A 23,960-nucleotide genomic window follows, 5' to 3' on the forward strand; every position below is an offset into this window, starting at 1 on the left:
GACTGTCCTGTTTACATGAAGATAGTACATGTAACTTGTCCACTGACGTACACTAACCAGATATTTGCATAGTGCTACTACAGCATTGAGATGTCATCTGAGAAGTTACAGCTCATTGTAAATGAAGAAATCTTTTTCAGTGTTGATAATCCCATCTCACATATGGCCAATTTAAGATTACATTTTTCTTTCCACATACACCTAATTATTAAAGCATTATTTGACATGCACTGGCATACTGTTGCTAAATCATTACGTTCACAGAATTGAAGTAATACTTTAATTTGCAAAATATTTCAAATATGAAGGCACAAATTTGATACCTTATTTCTAGGCTACTATAAAAACCCTAAATCATCAAAACAATCTGAATTCAAGAAAAACAAAGTAAATTATGGAGAGATCCCCATCACATTCCCTCTTCTACATTTGTTCTTTCATTTTTTTGAAAACTGGAATTTACATCACTGAATCTTTCTGCAGTGCCTTTGAAGGAACCTGCTGCGGACTGAACTGGTCAGCAATTGCGTGCCCTGTGCTCTAGGTGCTTAATCCAGGCAATGCTGCTGGATTAACATCCAGAATCTGGGAATCCTAAGTGGGATGCCATAGATTTGAAAGATGCCTGTCAGCTATTGGAAGATTCTCCTCTTCCTGTATCTTCACATCTGCAGATTCTCAATAGGAGGATGAAGAAGTTTTCTTGGACTGTATGTTGTAAACAAACATGTGTCGTCACCCTCCCCTTTTTAAACAAAAGATAATTTTAGCTAGTTGTCTCTAGGGAAACTGAAGGCAGAGAACCAGCGTGTTCTTTTATGTGTATTATATTAAAATAATGCACTTTTACCTGGAGATTTCTGTTAAACACTGTGTTAAGTGATTGTAAAGAGATTTAAATATACTGTAACTTCCTTCACATATCTGTTTAACTTTGGTGAATATACACAAAACGCTCAAATTATTTATGGTTTATCTACTTTAACAAAATAATGTACAATAGCTAAATACACCTAACTGGTAGTGGTACTTTGACAAGGAACAACATTTTCTTCTTATGAATTCTAGTTTTCCAGGCTTGTGTTTAAAGAAAGAATATTTATTATCATGTTCCAAAGTACATGCCATTGTATAATATATTTATCATATACTACTTTTTAGAAAATGCAGAATTTTTACCTCTCTCTGGCTTTAGAGGAAAAAATGTTTGAACTTTTCTGGTTGTTTCTTTTCAGCACAAGACGTTTAATACCCAAAACTGACCAAACTCAAAACAATGCATTGATAAATGTAATTAACATTTCAAAATTTTGAATTCAAAATACATTTTTCCATACAGTCAGGAAATGTCTTTTTAGCATTCTGTTAAACCCAGAGAGTATAAAGAGCTCTTATAGTATAACTCTTGATGTTTTTGTTTACATAGAAACACTGTTGTAAAGTTTTATGTTTGCTGAATTCATCTTTTGATATTTAAGTTAGTTGTGGTTGTCTCTTTTTCCCCTCCATGGGAGTTAGTTACTAACATGTTTAGTTAGTTAAAAGAATCCATACCAACTTACAGGGGCACAAACGAAACAATTGCTCCATTTTGTCTCCCTAGAGCAATCCCTGAACAAAGCATTTCAGTTACCTGGTCTGACTACATCAAGAAATCCATGAATACAGGGAGGGATTCATGTACTCCATTATTCCACATCAACTTCACCACTCGAGTACAAAACACTGCTGCTCCTAAGCAGCTGTATCAGGCAATGGATAAAACAGCAGCGTAACTAAAATGAGGTTTATGTTTAATAGTGCAAGGATGAAAGGGCAATAAGTTACAGGCAGTACTCCTGTGACAACCAGCACCCCCACCCGCCAGTAATTAGAAAATGAAATAAAAGAAAGCAAAAAGTCATTAACTGGCACACAAGCAAGCAGAGAGAACCTGCATTCTGTCACCAGAAGCTATGAAGTCTTTCACTATACGCTACAGAAAATTCCTATAACGTCGCCATTACCAAAGCAAAAAAGTGCCCTCTTGAGGTCATTTCCAGCTTTCAGGAAAAATAACCAAAATAACCACAGACACACAAAAAAGTCAAATTTCCCCGCAGTGTATCTTCCAAGAGGCCATACATTTCCCACTGCTTATCTTCAGTACTGATGTAGCCAAACAGCATTTTGCAATTCAGCACTATGATCCAATTAAAAACCCAACCACCTCCTAGCTCAGCCTCTTCACTTGTGTGTTATGAATTCTAACTAGAGAGCCAGCCTCTGTAAGAATGAGGTATACTCTCTCCCTGCCCCACCCTCATGGCACATGCATAATGCAAGACTGATAGTGAGTAAAATGTTGAAAGTGACAACTTACTTATCCATAGTTTGATATGCAGTTTGCTTTGGAATACTTTGGAATTACTGGGAAATAGTTACATCAATCTACTGCACAATTCAACTAATGCAACTGGTTTTTTTTAAATGTTAGTTTCATTCTCATTTTAACACTAGCAATTTCACATCACTAAGAATTTTTTTCTTTTGGTGTTTTTATGGCATTTTAGAAACAATACTTACTTTCCTATGGAGTTTACCCTTACCTGTTTGGCTTTTTTTTTATATTGAGCAGCACTGAAAATTCTTAACATCACCTGTAGTATCACAGTAGCCTGGAAGACATGCTTGCTAATTCATTAGATTCAACAGAGAAAGTTCTTACGCCCATGTCATCATCCACTAATGGTTTTGTCACACAGATTTAAAAAGGAAAAAAAACCCTTGGGAAAATGTCACATTGTGTAACACGGGTCTGAGACTCGCCTCAAGTCTAGTGGCAATTTAAAAACAGTAGTTTTGTACTATTTATGCTAATACAATAATTTTCTAGCTGTGGGAATAGTTTATTAATATAAGTATCTTCCTCATCAAAGTCAAAAGCTGCTTTTGCTGCTGTTTATCACAGTGAAAGAGAACAGCAAAATATTTGGCTATTAAAAACCCCCAACTTTATAGGCATGTAAACATCTGGAATTGTGTAAGGCTAATTACACTGTTCCAGTATTTTCATTAATGTACATATATCAATTTCAAGTTTAGGTATTAGTAAACATCTGAGTAAACTTTTGTTGGTGAAATGTGGTATATATTTTGGGGTTGGAAAGGAATATCCTTCCCTTTGTGTTGGTTCCAAGTGTCATAATAATGAAATAATGAAAATACACCACCAGTTGAAGCATTAAAGTGCTGGGGGGTGCGGGGGGTGGGGGTGGTGTTAACTTTCATGAAAGCCCAGTTAAACCAATTTCACTGAGTGATTATTCTAATAGGAAAGTTTATTCTGCTTAGCCACAGATTTTATTTCTGGAGGAATACCTGTCCACACATTCCTATGACAAGAAAGACAGACTGATAAAGTAACTTTGTCCCTTTCTGTGCTTTTGGCTGGGCACGGACATCAATTAGGAAAATACATTCATTTTTACATTACAAACTATTTACAGGAAGCTGCTTCCAGGATAAAGTTTGAAAGAAAGGAATGTAAATAATCAACACCTTCCAGAAACATGCAGTCTGTGTTCCGTCTCACGCTGAACAGTTTCCAGGTGGAAATCTCATGCTCTGTTGCCTATTGGCAAAAATACAGAAGTATTTTATTCTGTACTATTCTAAAACCACTGTTACTTTTCTATCAATTTCTCATATTTTCCTTGTGTAGCATGTGCTGCTTGCAGTGGTGTGACAGTATGGGACAAAAGCTGGGCAGCCACAGATCCTGGCCTCATTGCAGTACTACTCAGTTTACAGGAACTGGGGCACACCAGGAGGTACTTCCTATCGCCTGGAGTGTTTCCTGTATCTATCTTACTGATCCCAAGTTTAGTAGTTATAAGAATAAAAAATATTATGTCAGTTTTAATTTTTAAAACCTGGTCATATTATTTTTATTGCTACAAATATTACTAGATGAAATATCTCAATAGCCATCTTCAGAAAGCCGTCTGCTTCTAGAAATCAGGTGCTTTCAAGAACTAAAGACTTTAACATGGAAATAACTAAGTATTTCAAGAACACATTCTCTTACATAGTTTATCTTTAAAAAAGAACTTGCTGGTAGCTTTACATTTCAGTGAAAGGTTGAGTCTGCAGCTTCTGAAACTGAACTGTCTATTCTGCTCTAGCTCTCCGAATGCTTCAATTAACATTTGTTTTTTAATCACTGGCTGTTACTAGTCCACTATAAAACTCAGTTTACTTTTAGGGTAGCCCACTAAATGTAACAAACAATGGTGGCATTTTTCCTGTCTGTGATAAATATTTTGTAACTTCAGTAGTGATAGACATTTGGCAGAGTTAGCAAATTAAACACAAAAATAAACAACAGTAAACAGATTTCGCTCCAATACATGTATAGGATATTTCAGAATGACTTAGTTGTACAGTTGTCTTCCTCTGCCTCTTAAAGCATGTCAAAGTATTCTGACAATGCAACATCACTACGTGCCAGTCTTTATATTGTTTGGAAACTATGTAAAATGAACAATTTTAAAAGTTACTTTTCCACCTGGACTATTTTCTCTCTCCTGACTTGAAGAATAAACTTGTATTTGTATATGTTGTAAAAAAAATAAATGGTTTAAGATGTTGACTCTTTGCTTTTTGCCTTCCTGAACTGACAAAGTACTGGAAAATGGCCCCCTTGGAATTTTTCAGAATTTAAATCACATCCATAGTTGCAAACACTTAACAACTAAAAAGAATTACTCAAAAGCTATGGGAATGGCACCCTAAACAGATAGAAACACATGTATTACCATCACTATTATGTAGGCAGTTTTGTAATCTACATAGTAAAATATCTATTTTCTAATCCATTATTAGATAGATGTCTTCCAAAAATGTTTGTGAATTCATGTTTAACTACTTGAAATTTGGTGAACTAGTCTGATTAATACTAAAAACATGTATTAAAATAAATTACTTATAAAACTATCTAAGAACCATAAATCAGGATAAATGACTAAATACCTAGAGAAAAAGTAGTATTTTCTGATCATTGTAAGGAGGTTAAGCGACTTGAACAAAAGCTTTGCAAAACTTACAACACGTATCATTACCACATCATAGACTAAACACTACAAAATGTATTAGCTGCCAGCCAGGGACAGCCCACCACACTCCCCTGTAGAATGGAATTCACATAAAGACAATACTCACTTTTAAGTTATTTCATATATTTTACTTACTGTTTGCAAAGCCAACATGCAGCTGAAAATGGATTCTAAAACAACCAAGCAGTAACTAATATTTGGAGAATGGGGAGAAAATTACTTCCAAGATTTAAAAGATTTAAATTCTTACCTTGACTTTGTCCAGTGTTCTTGACAGCAGTGGTTTATTGAAGACATTGTAGTAGAGCATTCAATCAAGATGATAGCTCAGAACTGGAATTCAGTAGTCTCAATTTGCCAATACCAAGATTCATCGGAGGGAAAAAACCCCACCAATTGCAAAATCATTTCAAGTTGAGATAAATGGTTAGGAGACGTCAGAAGAACAGAAAAAATGCAATACATATTCCTAATCTCTAGGTATCTTAAACATCGAAAACGTCAATATTATGTTAAAATTTCCAATATATTTATTAAGTTATCAACACAACCCAGTGATTTTTCAGAAACTCATATGTCTATATTCTGTTACAAAAATTAGAACATATATAAACAAAAATACTATAATGCATGGTTAAAACAATTTTAAAATGACCTGGTTTTGTGCCTTTTTAAATTACTGATGTGAATGTTCATTGCGGTTCCCAAGCCTGAGCACATGGGCCTGGTGTTTAAGTGGAGAGGCCTTGTAACTCCGTGTGAAAAAAAGCTATTACATTTTTTGTGTGTTTCTATATTCAAAAAAAAGCCTACTTGAATTCCTTTAATGATGAGTGGAAATCTCTTTCAGCCAATCTTCCTCCATAATTAAGAAGCCAACTGAACACGACTGATTGATAGATACATTTACGAAAAGGATGATTCCTTCAAGTGTTTAGCAAAATCCAAGGGTTTGTGAACAACAGTCTCACTGATGTGTTGTTGAAGCTGTTTGTTTAGCTCTTCATCTATAAATGAATCCATTTGTGAGAATGTATCCTGAAAATTACAAAATATTAGTTGCATTACTAAACAAGGCCAGTATGTGTTTTCCATGCATAGCTTAAATTAGCAGTCCTGTTTCCCTCCCATGCCCTGGGTCATCTAGACTAGACCTATGGAACTGGCAGCTCATGTATACCTGGCCTGCCACTAAGTTTCACTTGGCTAGCAACAAAGCCATGTGTCAGGCAGTCCTTCATAAACTCATGGTTTTGGTGAGGATTTTTTGTTTTGTTGTAAACTGGGCTTTGGAAGAATATCTACTACAAATAGCCACAGCTTCCAGCTCTGAAGGTGCTTACACGCTGCTTCCTGTTCAGCACATCTTATAAAATAAATTGAGCATCTCTGATAAAAAGGCCAGTGAAAGCAATAATGCTAACAGTAGAGGTTGTGAGTCAGAAAGGAATGCCTTGACCCTGCCTCAAGAGACCCCTTCTGCCTGCAGCCAGACTGGGAGCCCTCCACTCTTTCCTGGTGCTCAGATGGGGACAGTCATGCACATGATTTATACCTCCCCGTTAAAGTCTTAACACTCACAGAGTCGAGTACTTTGTGCACTCAGGGACAAATGAGATCCTCTCTTTAGTGGTGCACAGGGAAAGGAAACTCCAATTCAGAGCTTCTGTCAGCGGGGGGGAGGTGCTGACAGACAATGGCAGCATGGCACACAGAGAAAAATATGCAGGACAGGTACGGTAAAACTTAGATACTGCCAAAATGTGATACATGAGCCAAACAGCCAGAAAGCAGGCAAGACCCCAAGGTAATTTTCCCAGTTATGTATGTCCATTATAACCACCTAGGGACAGTCTGTTCTGTTATCTTCCTCTTTCTTTGTTTCTGCTGCCTTAAAGAGCTTGTGCATTTCCTTATTCAAGCCCTATACAAATCTCCTATCTGCTGTTCCCAGCCTTGTTCTGTCAGGGCTGCTAATCTAACACCCTAGTAGGACAGACACGTCAAGAAATCATTGTAAAAAGACAGAATAATTAAGTACAAATAAATTTTTGGAAGTTGCTTCTCTAAAATGGAAAAAAAATTGTGCTCTCAAGGCTTAACTGACATTACTGAGTTACAAATTGGAGGCACTAACAAGGTTAACAGGTTACAATGTTTTCATTAGGAAGAAAGAAAATTAATTACCACTTTTTAAAAGGACACACCACTCACTGGACATTTAATGGTGGTTGGCATCTGGAACACATCCAGTGCTGAGGATTTAAAAAGTGTTCACCCATTTCTCCTCTATATATTAGCTCTTTGTTCCCTTTGAATTTACACTTTAAAGCTATGAAGTGACACTAATGGGCATCAGTATCCTTCTAACATACTGAATGAAAGGCTCTGGAAATCCAGCTACCCACACTGGGTAAAGAGAGCTAGCTTTTTACTACTGCTTTTTGAACAAACATTAGTTCATCATTACAGAAAAGGGACAAGAAATCTGCACTGAACCACTGTGAAATGCAAAAGGTAAGTAAAATAGTAGCTACCCCATTCATCTTGCTACATTAACTGATGCTATGGGAGGTGAAACTATTCATACAGCTTTTCTTCCTTCTTTATAGTCAGTGCTATCTTATGCCAGTTAAAAAAAATACTTGACACAGAAAGTACAGAAACCAGAAAGCCAAACTAGGTGTGCTAATGCCTGGGCACTGCATAGTGAGCCAGCAGATACAAGTTATATTGGTATATCATGGTTAAAAAAGGACACAGAGAGATGAGATAGTACCTTTCTTCTGGGTGTTACTGATGCAACAGGGGGATTAAAAGTCATTCCTCTCATACTGTATGCCTCAAAAAGTTCTGTAGCAGGCCTATAGCAAAAACCACAGTGAAAGAAATATGTCTTTAGATACATTTTTCAAATAATACATCACCAAACCAGGAGCAGCTTGTCCCACACATGCCATTCACACCCTCCACCATGCTTTAAGGAACTCCTCAGAGTGATGAGCATCACCTGGAAAAGATGAGAAGCTAACAGCTGGGAAACAATGCAAGTAAAATGTGTCTAAATACCCAGCTGGGGGACAGAGGAAGAAATGGGAGACAAGAAAAGTCTTCCGTTGGCTTGCCAGAGCTCCAAGCAGTCGCTGCTTGCCTTGTACATATTTGAAAAAGTAAAAAAAAAAAAAGTGGATAAAGGTTATCTAGCTAATACAATCTGCTAGAATTTCCAACAGTTCCTTACCAACGGGTTTTATGAAAGCTAAGCAGCCATGGAAGAACCAGGAAGACCATCACATGGGAGAAGAACTGGTTAAAAGACAAGAAACAGAGGTCAGGAGTCTATGATCAGTTTTTGCAATGGCAGGAAGAAACTATGAGGTCTGTGCCAGGACCTGCGCTTTTCAACACACTCAAAGATGAGCTGGAGAGTACCGAGTTATTTGTGGCAGTAACAATGAGCTGCCTGTGAAGAACTGCAGATAGACTGTACGAGATGGTTGGTAAAATGGCAAATGAAATTTAGTGTGGAGAAAAACAGAGAGAAAAGCAATCTCAGCTTCACATAAAAATGGTAGGCTCTGAGCTGACCACTATCACTTAAGGAAAAAATCTTCTTGTTATGACAGGTACTTTCACGGGATTGTGACCTTAATGCTGTTTGCAGTTGAAAAGAAACAGAGAACAGAATAGAAAATAGCTACATCAGTGTATAAATCCACAATCACCCACATCTCAAATATTGCATCTGAGTTTCCAATTTCCTCATCTTGAAATACTTGAATTGGTTACAGTTCAGGAACAGACAACAAAGATGATGAAAAGTATGGAACAGCTCCCGTCTGGGCCGGATCCCTTCAGCCAGAAGAGATGGTAGACGGACAATATGACAGAGGTCCACCAAGTCATGTGAGGCACAGAAAGAGTGTATTAGAGCAGACTGTTATTTCACCTCCCAGAGCAAGAACCAGGGACTGTTAAATGATGCATGCTGGCACCAAGTTCAAAACAAAAGAAGGTAGGTCTTAACATAATGAGCTGTGGACTCATGGAACCCTTACCAAACAATGCTGTATTTGCAAGATGTGTGCTTTGGTTCAAAGGACAATGAAGAGTTTTGAAAAGAATTCCATGAAGAGGTACTAAACAGAAAATGGTATCAGGTTCAGGAAATCTACCAGACTGAAACCAGTCAGAGGCTAGGACACTGCTCAGAGCATGCGTCTTATATGCTTGCCCTGTTTTTACTCTTCCTGAGGCACCTGCTTCCAGCCACTGCCAAAGACAGGATGCTGAATTAGATCCTTAGTCTGAACCAGGATGGCTGTTCTTATGTTTTAACATACTATGGACATTACGCTGCAACGTGGTTTCCGGTTTACACTGGACAGTCATGGTTCAGTGATCCCGATTCATATTCAGATCAGGGCTGCTACTGAGGAAATGCAGATATTTTGCTCCCGTGGGAAGAAAGCACACTGCACTTTGAGATTTTTTACCCTTGTCACAGCCTGGCAACAAGCCTCAAAAGAAAAGAAAAAAAAAAAAAAAAAAAGAAAAAAGCAGCCAACATTCTGTACTGGCAGAAGAACAAAGAAAGTGAGTTTGAAGAACAGAATCTTTTAATTTTACAGATAATTATTTTTAGGGATTCCTTTAATAAAGTATGAGCAACAGCATCTTTTCAGGGCACTACTTCTAAAAACAGAACTCTTTTTGATAACTGACCTTTGGCTCAAATCAAGTGAAAGAGCTCCTGAGCCTTCAGTTGGAGCTCCAACAATAAGGTGAGCTGCAAATTTCTGCACTGTTGGATGATAGTGTCTCTGAAAGAAAGGAAGAAAGAAGGCAATTGACCGAGGGATAAGGGATAATGTATTTATCATGGATTCTCACATTTATTTCCATTACAATAAGATGGAAGGTTCTGCTTTTTTTAGACAAAGAAACTAAGCACCCCAAAATCAGTCAGTTTCTGGAGTTAAGTGAATGAGAACACCCAGTCATACATTTATTCACTAGTATGTCATGCTGTGAGCATAACTCTCCACAGTTAATCTAACTCTTACTCCCATAAGGCAGGAGAAAGGGCAGAGGAAGCCCTCCCCAGGCCCCAAACTCTAAACCCTGGCTGGAATGACAGAGCAAGGTGTCAGTTGCTCCCCGGAGAAGGGCTGGACTGCAAGGGAACTTAACAGATTGAAAAAGCCTCCAAAGGAGTGTTATTAGGCAACGTACAGTAAGATCCAGTGTGGTACTATCATAGGGGCTGTGTAATATCCCCTTTTGAGCTCACTCCTTCCCTATACCACTGTGCTGCTCTTCCTCATTGTATGGAATAGGCTCACATGGGCCAGATTTGATTGATAAGCCTGAAGACCTCTGTTGTCTGTTTGTGTAAAGCATATAAACATTTAGCAGCTATTTACTGCTGACTTTTGCTTCCCAAATCACTCAGCTACTCACTAACCTGCAGTAAATGCAGCTCCCACAGAGTTGTGTTCTGAGCATTGCAATGCTCTGGTTCATCTAGTTCTGGAAGATAAACTCCACTGCCTTGAGATTCGTTGTCTAGTAAAAGGTCCATCTTTGGGAATGTCTACAACAGGAAAAAAAAAAAAAAAAAAAAAAAGGACTGAGTAGCTTACATTACACATCCAATTATAACATGGTTAAGTTAAGTTCAGGATTCATTCCATGTTATTCAGTCTCAGCAACATTTAAGGATACTCTGTTTTCATCACTCTTGCTTAAGATGCTTCAAAATATTTTGCATAAAATCGATTTGTTCAAAAATACAATAACCTTTAACCAGTAAGCTAAAAATTCCAACAAGTAAAACTTACTTGCATTAACACCCTGTTTGTTGCCAAGATGCCAACACTGGAGTTTGGAAGTACATGAAGAGCAAGTGTGGAAAGTCGCTTTAGGAAAGCAAGAGCTCGTTGCTGGGAAACTTGCTTTCTCCGCTTGGCAAACATGACATCCAGGCACTGGAGCACAATCTCTGTATCACCATTGGTACCACCTCAAAAGCAGAATTTCATACAAAGAGTAAATAACCATTTCAAGGAACATACAGCTAAATACTCTATTGACTGTACACTGGAACCTGAGAAATAGCATGAAAGCTAGGAGGTTCAAACACAGCACCAATGTGATACAGACATAAGCATCCATCCTTTTTTGGTAAAAATAGTCCAGTTTTGAACAGAAAAAATGTATCATTGTTTCTGTACTCCTTTGTGAGAAAACATTTGTCCATCAAAAATGTCTAAACATTAGAAGCAGTTAGTGTTTTAACCCTAAGTGCATTCATATATCATCTTTTATGAATTGTTAAATGGTGCAAAGATTTAGTCTTTTACCCATCCAGAATTGTACAATGTTTCTTCTCAATCCTTCCTCTCTAGTGAATATACATTTATGAATTTAATTAAAATTGTTAATTTCAAACTTTATAAATATCTTCTTTCATAAACTATTCAGCTTCTGGGAATTATTAGAAAATTTAGATTAGAAAATTAGAACATCAGAATTATAAAAATGAGAAATACAAACCAGAAGATTTTAGAAAACAGAATTTAAATTGAAATTATTTTTTAAATTATATTACAAAAAATTAGAGATTTTTCTCTATTAGAGAAACAATAGAGAATTTTTAAAATGCCACTAAAAGAAACAACTATAAGTCAAAAAACATAAACTGAGGACAGGATAAATGCTTATCCAAGATCACACACTTAGAATTCCCTAATGAAATGACATGATTAGAACCTGTTACCATGTATTGCAGTAATACTTCTAGTGTTTGTATTGCAGTAGTGCAACGTGCAACTTGAGAAAAAAGTACATTAAAACAGACAGTAATCTCATCAGAACTCAGGTATCTTGAAACAACTGTAGTTTATTAACACTATATTAAGGCTATGATACCAAACAAGCAGAATAAACATTATCTAGGTAAAAAATGAAAATAAGAATCTGCAGTTACCTGCATGTAGGCTGAACAGTGTCTTGTAAAGATGTGTGTAGAATTTCATTGGATCAATGTTAAGAACATCACCTATTAACATAATCCCAAATAAATACATTTACTCCATTAATTTATCAGAGAATATTGGACAAAAGTTTGCTTTTAAAGATCTCTTACCTTGACCGGAGAGTATATGAAAAGCACTGAGAATGCAATGAAGACTCTCACGATAGCTTAAACCCTAAGAATACAAAACTGATTAAGTACCCAAAAGAACATAATTTTAAGATAACTGTAATAGAAGTAAGCTCAACTTACCCCAGATGCAATAAGAGAATGAAGGACAATCAGCAGGTCATCAAAAAATTCCACATTTATCAGATGAGCAAACCTTGAATCAAAGAGATTTTTATTTTTAAGCTATGACATTATCTGCAAACTCAGTTCAAAGTATTTTGAACGGCCAAAACCCACACCTTAAAAGCAGAGCAAAATCAAATGCTGAACATCTATTATCTTCACATAGACGGATGATTTAGCCCCCCAGCTGCTCATCACGGCTTCCGTATAGCTCCAGAGACATGCTCATGTTTGTCAGGAAGTAATCAGACAAAATAATGGAATCACATCACTCCCTACTGGGTTTGCATCACATCTGTTCTATCATGGGAAATTTCACATCACATTGAAATATGTTTAGAAGTAGGTGAAAACTTCAGCTGAGATATAAAAGAATTTCAACCAATTTGTCAGGGACCGTCTTCTCTCACTGCTTATAAATCCCCTTCACAGTCAAAAATCCCTTCAGTGCTCTATGTCTTTTCTAACACACACAAAAGAAGGTGGACCAGTTCTTACTTTGCAAGACCTTCTAGCACAGCTGGCAAAAGTGGAGACTTCTGAGCTTTCTTCAAGATTCTAAAGTAAGTTACAAACACAATATTCAAAGTCTCTGTGTGCTGAAGAAAAGAAAATAAAATACTTAAGCATGGAAAACAGACATTTCTACTTCACTTAAACTCAACTGAAAATGCTCCTCTCTGTCCAAGCCTGCATTCAGGCCTTCCAAACCAGTCCTGGCACTGCCACCTCTGCTCTTTTTATGCTGAAAAGCTCAAGTCCTGCTCTCCTGCCCCCTACTCTGTCCCCTCACACTCTCCTAGCTAAACAGCCTCTCTTACCCCTCAGTCCATGCTAGCCACACTATTCCTGTGCCTAAAGGCCACTCTGAGAGGCTGGTAACAGTCATTACATAGAGTCATATGGAACAGGGCACCTGGAGGACATATGTCAATGGTTTCAAATACCTTTTTGTGCAGATAACAGAAGGAAATAGGAACGGCTAAGTTGGCTTTCCTGGGTAAACTGAGAGGGCTTGGTTTACTAAAACCTAGACCTCTGGCACAGGCAAAATGTTTGTAAGCTGCCAACATTATCCAGAGGTGTGGAATGCTGACAGGTTGGAATGGAGAGGAGACACTTGGTTACAAAAGGGTTTGGAGCTGCTATTTTGCAAAAAAAGGAAAATAATCTCTAAATTACTTACCAACTTCAGTTTTTTTTCTTTACTTTCTGACGCTTCTGCTTCCAAGAGCTCTCGTTCCAGTTTCTCTTCTGCTTTCTTCCACTGAAAACATACAGTTGATTTTAAGATAACAGATTAAATGTTTCCAACCAGCCTGGATATCCAGGTTCCAAAGATACCCAGAGAACAAATCTTCCACGCCTGGCGAGTTGCTTAAGTTACCCTGTGATGCTACAGGGTAACCAGCTTAGATATATTCCTTCCTATCAGAAACAACCAATTCCCTGTAGAACCTCATAAATGTTCAACGCAAACACTAATCACTGGTGCTGAGAGTTAACAATGGCAACAGGACAAATGCAATCATTGCTAGAACAAATTGCTAGATAAATTCACTGAAGTAGAGCATGAGAAACCACAGGTCATACCTTTCTTTGCATTCTTGAAAGATTTTTTCTTTTCTCTTTGTAAGTCATGAACTTTTTCTTTGGTGCAATGTCTTCAGAATCTTTTTGTAATTCTACTTCCTTAATTCTTAAATGAAGAAATACTTTTAACACCTATTGTAAAATAAAATAAATACAATGCAAGGTGATCCACAACAGAGGAACGGAGGGTAAGAAATCCTGAATTCCATTCCAGCTAGTGGGCTTTGCTGGTCAAAGGTTCTTCTGTTTACTCCCCTCCTGTTCCTTCATACCTTTATCTCTCATCTCTGCTCCCAGTTCCTTCCCCAGCACTGTCCATTTCTATCCACTCCTCCATTTGCCTCTCTCAATTCAAGTCTCCCTGCCTAACAACCCACGTCTCTGTCAGGATCTGATCTCCTCCTCCCAGTCTCCTTCCCTTGCCCCGTATCTCTCTTCCTAATCCTCCGGCTCAGCCTGCTCCTAAGCTGCCTGTGTTCTGACAGAGTGAGAAAATTCTGCTTGTCTATAGCCAACAGCTGCACTAACTTGACCTTTCAGATTTTTTTTAAACCATTGACAGAAGAAAATTGTGTAGTACAACAGAAAGACTCTTACCTCAGGTCTGACATCGTAATTTCTACCCCTCACAAGGCCAGAAATGACCTTAACTACACCAAGTGAAGCATAGCCCAACTTGTCTTGTTTAAAGAGCTTCTTAACTGCCTCAAAGCATAGTTCAGAAATCTGAAAAGTGAATTCAAACATATTCTTCTGTAAAGCCAAGTCCACCACAACAGCTAATTGGTAATACTGATGGTATTTACTAATTAGAAAGTGGACACAGCCAGTGAAACAGCAAAAAGATATGGCCACAAGATCTGGATATTGTGGAATAAAGCTCAGAAACAGATTATTTTTCATGCAAAACAAAAATTCTTTCCCTAATCAGAAAATCACTTACCATTTTTGATGCATCATTCATGAGCGGAACAATGAGAACGATAATGTTATTGTGGAAGTTAAAGTGGGGTAGGGCCACAAGCAGCTCACACAGACACTTCACTGCTATCTCTGCTAGACCTTTATATGCTTTTAATGAGATGACATTGCTTTTCTTCAACTTCCTTTGTTTCCAATCTGCACAAAATATTATTTTTAGTGACTACTGTTCAGAATGTAGGGGAGCTTCTAAATATTTACATTTTTAGTTATTGCAGGCATTCTCCTGCATACTTTATGCAAGTACTATTTCAAAGACAGCAGGTAGCATTCAATCAGAGGAAGTAAATTGTGATGCTGCAAACAATTTTGCATTTACTACAAAAAATGGGAAGTGTTGACTGTACCTTTAATTGTTTGTTCCAGATTTTCCAAGTAAAACTTATACTGGCTTACAAGGCCTTCTTCAAATTCTCTCAGTTTCTGAGTTTCTTTTTTAACCTGTAAACATAACGCAAATAAAATTTTATTTGGAGAGCTAAATCCTGAAATTAGCCAATGGTGAAAAAACCCAAAGTTTTAAAACAAATATCAGATACCTAAGTAGTTTTTTCATCTAGACATTCCTAGAAATGTATTAAAAACAAATTATTTCTACGTATTTCTATATATGTTCTTGTGCTCAGAGGGCTTTTCCCAACTAGGCCTATTTCATTTATAGACATTGAAGTGAAATTTTCAACTAGATGTTATTTTAAAGCCATGACTCTAAACTGCACTACCTTTATTCAAGAAACTTTCTCAAGAATTGGTTAAAAACAAACTCCAGAAAACAAGTTACTCTGCATTTGTTCAGCAAATCATTAAATACATTTCAAAGAAAACTGTGCCAGTTAGGTGACAATGTTGCATAATTTGCTTTCTTTCTAGTTCCCTTCAGTGTGACACAAAACACCATCTTATTCCAAGGTTTATAATGAAAGTCACCCAGGTTTGGTATACTACTTTAATCCCAGGTCTGGTATACTACTTTCATATACTATTTTTCCCTCCGTTACCACCAGCATGTCACCTACTTATTGAAGGAAGTACATAAGAATTAAAGGTTCAAAACGAAGACATCTGCCCTTGAAAGTGTCACAGTTTCAGAATTTCCACAAGTACTTGTGTATTTGTCACCCTTCGCTCAAAACTATGACTTCATATTAAACAAATCAGTATTAGTATTTGGCATAACTTAAAAAAATCTGAACTACTCACAATACTCTACAAAGAAATTTGATATTTCACCTTGGTAGCTTTTTCTGCTTCAGTCAGAGGCCGAATTTTGTAAGAAGGCACAATATCTTTGAAAACCTCCATCAAAGAAACCATGACAAGCTTCCGAACAATCACGGCCACGTTAGGATCCTGTTCCGTCAGCATGGCACGCAGCTCCTTCAACTTTTTAATCTGATTAAGAAAAGAGGCACACAAAGTCAGCTGACGATCAGCCACAAACCAATCTACAAGCACAATGTACATTTCAGCAAAAGTTTGCCATAAGAAACATGCCTCACTTTTAAATACTAGAAAGAGAAAGCCATTACCTCAGCAGCTACTCAGACACTACTTAGCACTGCATAAAGGGCCAAGAAATGCTAGGTATCCCAACAAAATTTTTATCTTGGGAACGTTCAAACTATGCTGCTATTACAAACTTGCACAGAATTACAGAAAATTACTAGCATATCCTGAAACATTGAGAACTGTCAGATACAGCCACGAAATAAGAGCTTAAATAAGGGTCATGCTTAAGGAACAAGGTAGTTTGGATAGGAAATACCACAGACAGTATTATTCCTAAAACCACAAATATTCAGAGGGACAAATTACTCCCAAACAGAGCAAACAGAGTCACCTGGATCTTCAACTGATTCAAATCCTTTGTACCAACCTATGGCAGCAGTTTCACTGTTTGCCACCCCCTGACAAATGATACAACACTGACCTTTTTCCTTGTTCTACCCAGGAATTTTTCTGCTTTTGCTATTGTTTGGTCACTTCAGATCTTTATTTATTGACTTACTGCACAACACAGGCACACATACATGCATGTTAAGTAAATGCTACCTACATTGTTGTCTGGCTCAGAGAGAATGGCAGATGCTAAGGCAGCTATGTGCATCTTCCTTTCCTGCAGCTTTTGTCTCCTTTGAGCAGCCATTTCCTCAGGAGTGAGAACAGGCAGGGGTTCTTCATTAAAGTCTAGCACAAGGTGCGAGAGTTAGAAAAGAGGGTCACTAGGGAAGCTGCTTTACAAATACCACATTGCGAACTACAGTTCTAGATACTGCATTTCAGATGGGTACCACGATAACCCCACATAAGAGTAACACATGCAGTTCCACAGTAAAAGAAGCTTTAAGAATGAATAACCTTGCTAGGGCTTATATTAACCCAGAGATTAATTTTTGCTCCACTCCAAAATCTTATGCTTTCAAGAAGAAATGCACCAAATGTTTCTGAATCTGCAAATGGTATTCCCCAAGTACAGTGGGAACAGATAAACTCAACATACGACCCCAACTGTGCCAAGAAACTGCAGTGCTCTGCAATTTGCAGCAAATTATTCACGATTCACATTTTCTTTTAAAATACAATTGTTTTATTTGTGTTTTCTGAGTATTATTTTGCTACAAGTATGTCCTTCCTCAACCTCAGATTATATTTAGAGAATAATGACCCAGAAATGGCAGAGTTACAACTGCAATTGTTATTTGAACATGACTCTTAACTGCATAGCAAACTGCAAATCGAAATCTGAATTTCCTGGTATTCTGATGTTTTAAGTAAAAAATTTCAAAGACAAAGACAGACGCTTAAAAGCCTACACAAGTCTGTGCCCTGAACTGCATTTCAAAATGATCTCAGAGTAATCAGACTAGAACCACAGCATATATTCTTTAAGTAAGACCAAGATTTCCCTTCTCACTAGCAAAGATGACACAATTGATATAAGGAACTTCATGCAAACCTCAGTTCCAGGTGAAAATCAAAATAATTTTTAAGGAACAGATTATGAAGCCAGCTGTTCCTCAGGTCCTGGGATCCTAACAGGTAAGAAAGCAAGCTCCGAATCACTGTTACGCTTTGGGGGCAACACGGTAATAAACATATTCAAAAACGCCCTAAACAAAATACACTTAAATTACAAACTTCCTTAGGGAATAGCAAAGTACTCTTCAGATATGTCAGTGATTTGAAAAACAAAACAAACCAAAACACCACAAACCAAAAAAACAACAAAAAGCAAACATGATGTTCTATTACCCTCTTCTTCCTCCATTTCTTCTGTATCCTCTTCTTCATCCTGTGCAACATTGAGAACTGCAAAAATAGAGTGTCTAGTGTCAAGTATGTAATAAACACTGTGGAATTTTAAAAGAATAAATTATACACATCTTGGCTACTACACCTATTCCAGAATCTGTGTCTTACCTGGTTTTTCCATAGTTTGGGGAATAATGCCACCCTTGTCTTTGATGGGGAGCAGATGGATGACTTCTTTTTCTGGCTCAGTCTGCACGCGTCTTGGCACCTTCTCATATTTGTCAATCACGCTTTCACATTTTCGTTTTTTGACATGAACAGGTTCACTAAAAAATACAAGGCAAACTAAATGAATTAGCCATCTAATTAGACAAGAACCATGTATGACAGTATACTAGCTGGATTAAAAGTCCGCACTTAGAAAAATAAATAATGGCTGATCTTATTAAGTGGAATGTTTGAGCGTGTTCACCATTGACAGCACCAGTCACCACTCAGTCGAACAATGTTAATGTGTATCCGTATAGAATCTTTGAATTCAGGACAATACAGTGCTTCCCATCTCCTTTTTATAGGAAACTAAATGTGAACGGAGCAAAGACAAAATGAGATCTAGTTGATCTGGCAGGGCAGCCAACTTCATGAATTTTGAAATGTTGGCATATGAGTGTAAACACACACATGCATGCAAAATCCTTGCACTGATTTTGAGTTTACAAAAAAAAAAATTAATTAAATGGTGTAACCGCTTATAGTACAGGTACATGAAGTGTGTTATCTGTTTTATCTCATTAAAAAACTAAAAGCCAGGCATGAAGAATCACATTATTGAAGCCACATGGTCTGTCTTGTAACAGGAACACTGCTTTTGTTCTTGTAAGGGGCAGAGTTTCAACTATGGACATCTGAAGGGCTCTGAAAGCTCTGGGCTCAGAGACTGCTAGGCTTCAGAAAGTAAAAATCACTTGCATGAGAAGTAGTTTTACATCCCAGAGTCTACCCAGATTCCCTGCACACATGACACAGTCACCTATGCATGCATTGTAAGGACAGCGCACCAGCCTCAGCCTTGCTGTCCCTGTGCAGACCAAACCTTTCCTGTGTACCCAAATCCTACTCAACAAGCACAGGAATTCTATATGTCTGTGATTGATCTGTTGAGCATGAAGAAAATACAGCTGCTGTGAAAACAAGGGAAATTCTGCATCATACCATACATCTGGAAACCCTAGTACTAGCTGATAGGTTTTAAGATGGCACTGCTCCCATTCATGTAGCAGTAAGGGACTTGGGGACCCTTCAAAGTAAGGCAACAGTGAACAAATCAGCTGAAGCTTGTAAAGACAAACATCCTTTGGAAACATGATTTCAGCTCTAAAATATTAAAAATTTTGGAAAAGAGTAAGGAAAATACAAAGATGCAAAATAGAAACTATTAAGATATCAGCACAGCCTGTCTCTCACCTAGGCCAGAGTGCCGTTTTACCTGCCTCCCTCCCCACTGTGCCCCCCCACTGCATGAGCAGATGCCCTGGCAGGGCTGAGGCTCACTGAAAACTTAACCCTGAGCAGTCCTGCCATGAAGGACTCCACCAGCAAGCAAGCAGGACTGGGACCCTCTCACTGGACAAACAGTCCAGTGTCTTCCTTAAGATATCCCACAGCCTCGCTCTCCCCTACCGTGCCTTGATGCCTTGACCTCCCAATCGACACTTAACCAGGATGTGATAATGAGTGGTTCAGTGCACATTTTTATTTAACCCTAGTCCATGTTAACTTTTACCACTACTACTATCACTTTTTTACTCTGCTCACAAGGAAAGCCTGTGTCACACCCCATTCTCCATGGATAACAGAAATAATGCAGTGTGGTGTACTACCCTTTCACAGGCTATATTCCTAACCTGCACGTAAGTATATAAGAACATAAGTATTAGAGTCTGTGCTAATATGAACACATAATTTATAAGTGAGGTAATATTTAGCAAGATCTTATGAATGATTATAGTTGATCAGAGTAAAACAGATTAAAAAGACAAATTTTCCTGTTTAAGGGAACACTATGAAAGGAGCTAAAAGCTAGTTAACAGTAAAACAGGTAAAAGAGCAACTACTTCCATTGTGTTTTTCCACCATTCTAAAAATGCCTTGTCATAATGAATGCAAGACACATAGAACTGCATCTTGCAAAATGTCACTAAATAAAAACGCACAATAAATTTTGAGTTTTGCAAGACTTGAAACTTATGTGACACCCAGTTAGTTTGGGGGGAGGGGAAGGTTTAAAGTAAAATTCTTTTAATTCAAGAACTTGCTATGTGGCTACAAGAGACCATACAGTAGAGTACAACACAAATGCAACTTTGGAAATAAAAAGCCATTTACTACTTTCCTTAGAAACTAGACTAAATTATTCATTAGTAATTAAAAATTTGTACTAGAACTAGCAAAAAAAAAAAAAAAGCTAGAAGAAATGCTCTCTATTTTTGAAAACAATAAAAAATGCTTTTTGCTCATTTCAACATTTAGTCTGAAACAACCGCTTCCAGAACTAAAGAAAACTGAAGTTTACAGGGAAAATTAAAACCACTCTACAGCAGCTAGGCATAGAGTTTTTTCACATTCACCAAAAAAGGCAAGTTAAGATTTTCAAACAATCATGTAACCAGTCTACTCTGCAGAAGCATTATTTGTAAAGACTTACAATTCTACAACTAGAAGCACTATCCTACTGTGTATTTCATTGCGAACTCTTACCTAACACCTTGCTCCAGAAAACTCGTAACAAATTTTTTGTGTGAATGTTTTGGTGTCACATGTGTTTACAGACATGGCTTCCAGAACCCTTGGGGTTTTTTAATAGGAATTAGCAATGCAACATGGAAAGTACAGTGGCCCAAAGTCCAGGGAATGTCCCGAGTACTCTACACAGAATAAAAGACTCTGCATACAGATTAAAGCATTTCTTTCAGTTTGAGGAATGCTACTCACTTCACAGCCAGGGACCTCATGGGAAGGAACAGTGTGCAGAAACAGTATCCTGTTTCCTTCAGTATCCTGAAGGTCAGGCAGAGCAGGTGAATGTACTGATACACATCAATACATTAATACTGAATGTACTGACAGACTAAGGAAACACTAAACCGGAACGGCAATGAAACACCAGACTGAAAGCAAGGTCCTGATATTTGTATTACATTACATATTAATTATACAGTAACCACACAAAGTTGAACTAGTACAAAAAGTAGACATCACAACACCACTCACTTAGAAGAAAGATCTCTGGTTAAAAAGGATGCTTTTTGAGCCAAATCCTCCATTAATTTTAAGTCATCTTCATCCATCATGTCCAGTGGAAGAGCATCTTCTTCCTCATCTTCTTCCTGTTTTCCAACTATTTTAGAAGATGATGTGTACAGATTAAGATTCTGTATGTATATTCAAACTTGGAAACCTAACCCTGCCTACACTTGTGAGACCATTTTACACTTTACTTCAACCTGGAGCTCATCAACCTTCATGCACGTGTTTTGTGTTATCCCTGAAAACTGCCCCATTATTTTAACATCCGATAATGATCAGAGCAAACGCACTTCTGCCATCCCCAACCATCAGATCTTGTTGCCAGCATGGCTACGTTTTATATTTTTCTTAACTCTCCCTTTCCTTTAAACAAGAACAGCAATTCTTTGCACACAGAACATGAAATGTTGTTTTCTTGATACATAATTTTACAACATGAAGCAGCACGATATTTAGGAACCCTCATACCTTTTTGCTTACAAAAATAACCCTGAGCAAACACTTACCAACTTGTTTTTTCTTGCATTCTTCCAATGGAAAAGGTTTTCTAGAGATAGCATCTCTGACAGCCTCCCTTAACTTCTTTTGTTCTTTTCGATACTTCTTAGCAGCACTCTGCTGCTTGTACTGTTTATTCTTTAATTTGTTGTCAAGTTTTATTTTACTAGTTCTCAGTAACTTGCGAAAGCTTGGAACTCGTTTTGTGTTTTTTCTCTAGGAAACAAACAGAAAACTACAAGTAACATGTGCATAGCCTTTGTGAAATTTATTTCACTGTTTCAGATCTCATTAAGTCAATATTTCTAACAGGGCTGAACAGTGTGTTTCTTCCAAACAGTATCATCAGTTAGCTCGAAATTTACCCAACTCTCTTACATTTTTGAGAAGAGAGACCTGCAAAGAATGTTTTACAGAAACGTTCTTTGACAACTATTTATTAAACCTGCTGTCTACCACTTTTAGACACACGAACACTCAAAGTATGGTAAACAGATTGTTAGGGCACAGTTCTTTGCCCTGTGTGCTCCCAAGCACTCTGTCTCCTCTCTTCAGGATGCTGTTCTTCCCCAACACACAACAAGGTACAAGGTACCTTAGAGCACCTCAAGCTACTGGTACGAGGCCACAGCCTCAGGCAAACGTCCTCCAGATAAGGACTCTCCATGCGCAGTAGCTGCATGGATGAGACAAGGCTGCCCGCTGCAAGGCTCAGAGCAGCATGATGCAGAAGCTGTGTACGTGCCAAAACTGCAAAATGCTCCCAAGAGCATTCGGGATGGAAACGGACACAGCACACCTTACCTACTGAGGGGTGTGGGAAGGCAAGGGCTGTGGAGAGAAAATGGGCCATCGTATTTGAGTCGTGGTAGGGAGAGATGCGTCCCTTTAGTAAGGGGACGAGTGGCTGGACCAGCGCGGGGCTCCTCGAATGCGGAATTTTTGTCAGTTCACCTTTAGCTTCCTGTTTTAGTTTTGACTACTGGGAAGGTGCTGAAGAGACAGAAGCAACGCTGACGCTTGCCCCTGCACCACAGACACAACGCTGAGCTAGAACAGCTACAGACAGCACTGCCCCTGCCCACAAGTCAGCTCGGACTCCGCTTTTCCTCTCCCGATGCCACCTCACCGCCCGAGTGCCTGCGAGCAGGACACGGTGCAGGCCACCCCGCGCTCTGCTACAGCTCCCACGCCTCGCTCCTCAGTATAACGAACAGCAGCGATTCATTTCTTCTTCTTCCACGCCTCAGCCGCGGCAAAATCAGCTTTGCGAGGGGAGAGAGGCGAACCTGCCTTCTGCCGGGAACCCGCCGGCGAGGGGAAGAGCCGCTGCCCGCCCTAGCCACGCCGCGCTTTACCACCCGCCCCCCGACGCTGGGAGTTTTGTCGTTTCCTACAGCCCCGCGGCCGCGGCGGCGCCGGCCCGAGGGCGGGCGGAGCCAGCGCAGGCCGGCAGCCCCCTCCCGCGGAGCCCGCGGCGGAGGCCCGAGGGCCGCCCCCCCCCCCCCCGCACCGGCCCGCCGCCCGCCGCCCCCCACCGCAGCGTCCTACCGGCTTCATGGCGGCGGCCCCCAGCGCGTGCCGTGCCGGAGCCGTGCAGCGGAAGTGGCGGCTGGGGGCGGAGCCGAGCCCTCCCCCGCCCCGCGCCGCCGCCGCCACAGCGGCCCCTGGCGGCGGAGGCCGAGCCGGCTCCGGCGGGCGGGGCGGCAGCCGTTGCTGAGGGGGGACGGAAGGGCGCCCGCGCCGCGCCGCGCCGGCGGGGAGCTGCTCCCACTTCAAAAATAAATCAATCTTTCATTTAGAGGCTCCACCCTCCGCCCCGCACCTAAACACCCCCTCGGGGAGCACAGCTGTCCGCCTCCGAGCTCAACCCCCGAGCCTCAAAAAGCGCCCATCTAACC

General features: G+C 39.1%; 2 protein-coding genes across 10 annotated transcripts in view; one reads left to right on the top strand and one right to left on the bottom strand.

Annotated features, from left to right (window-relative positions):
- Positions 1–4,633, top strand: part of PLCE1 (phospholipase C epsilon 1) — a 167,225-nt gene extending 162,592 nt beyond the window's left edge. For all 8 annotated transcript variants that reach the window (XM_030029872.1, XM_030029871.1, XM_030029874.1 and 5 more), the window contains one exon: positions 484–4,633. The gene's annotated coding sequence lies outside the window, so the exon portion shown is untranslated. The remainder of the gene's footprint in view (positions 1–483) is intronic.
- On the bottom strand, positions 2,590–23,690 carry NOC3L (NOC3 like DNA replication regulator). 2 transcript variants are annotated; one of them, XM_041127208.1, is made up of 22 exons: positions 23,611–23,627; positions 22,864–23,041; positions 22,068–22,275; positions 21,526–21,652; positions 18,424–18,581; positions 18,256–18,312; positions 17,060–17,190; positions 16,234–16,395; positions 15,351–15,444; positions 14,966–15,141; positions 14,620–14,748; positions 14,023–14,154; positions 13,616–13,696; positions 12,928–13,028; positions 12,388–12,460; positions 12,247–12,310; positions 12,088–12,159; positions 10,940–11,121; positions 10,564–10,692; positions 9,822–9,919; positions 7,876–7,960; positions 2,590–6,134 (listed from the first exon to the last, which is right to left on the bottom strand). In XM_041127208.1, the coding sequence occupies exons 4-22, from the start codon at positions 21,603–21,605 to the stop codon at positions 6,003–6,005; spliced, it is 2,136 nt and encodes a 711-aa protein (XP_040983142.1). In that variant the 5' UTR covers positions 21,606–21,652; positions 22,068–22,275; positions 22,864–23,041; positions 23,611–23,627; the 3' UTR covers positions 2,590–6,002. The 2 variants fall into 2 exon arrangements, with proteins under 2 accessions (XP_040983142.1, XP_029885742.1); XM_030029882.2 differs by lacking the exon at positions 22,864–23,041 and having other exon boundaries at positions 23,611–23,690.
- Positions 23,691–23,960: the final 270 nt, after the last annotated feature.

Source organism: Aquila chrysaetos, chromosome 11 (assembly GCF_900496995.4).
Source record: "Aquila chrysaetos chrysaetos chromosome 11, bAquChr1.4, whole genome shotgun sequence".
NCBI classification, from domain to species: Eukaryota; Metazoa; Chordata; class Aves; order Accipitriformes; family Accipitridae; genus Aquila; species Aquila chrysaetos.

Coding starts and splice junctions, on each gene's coding strand:
- NOC3L (XM_030029882.2), bottom strand. Junction 17,191..18,255: donor AGAAATGGAGGAAGAAGAGG/GTAATAGAACAT, acceptor ACCTTGTGCTAG/ACTTTAATGAAGAACCCCTG. Junction 7,961..9,821: donor TCACTTGATTTGAGCCAAAG/GTCAGTTATCAA, acceptor TTTTTGCTATAG/GCCTGCTACAGAACTTTTTG.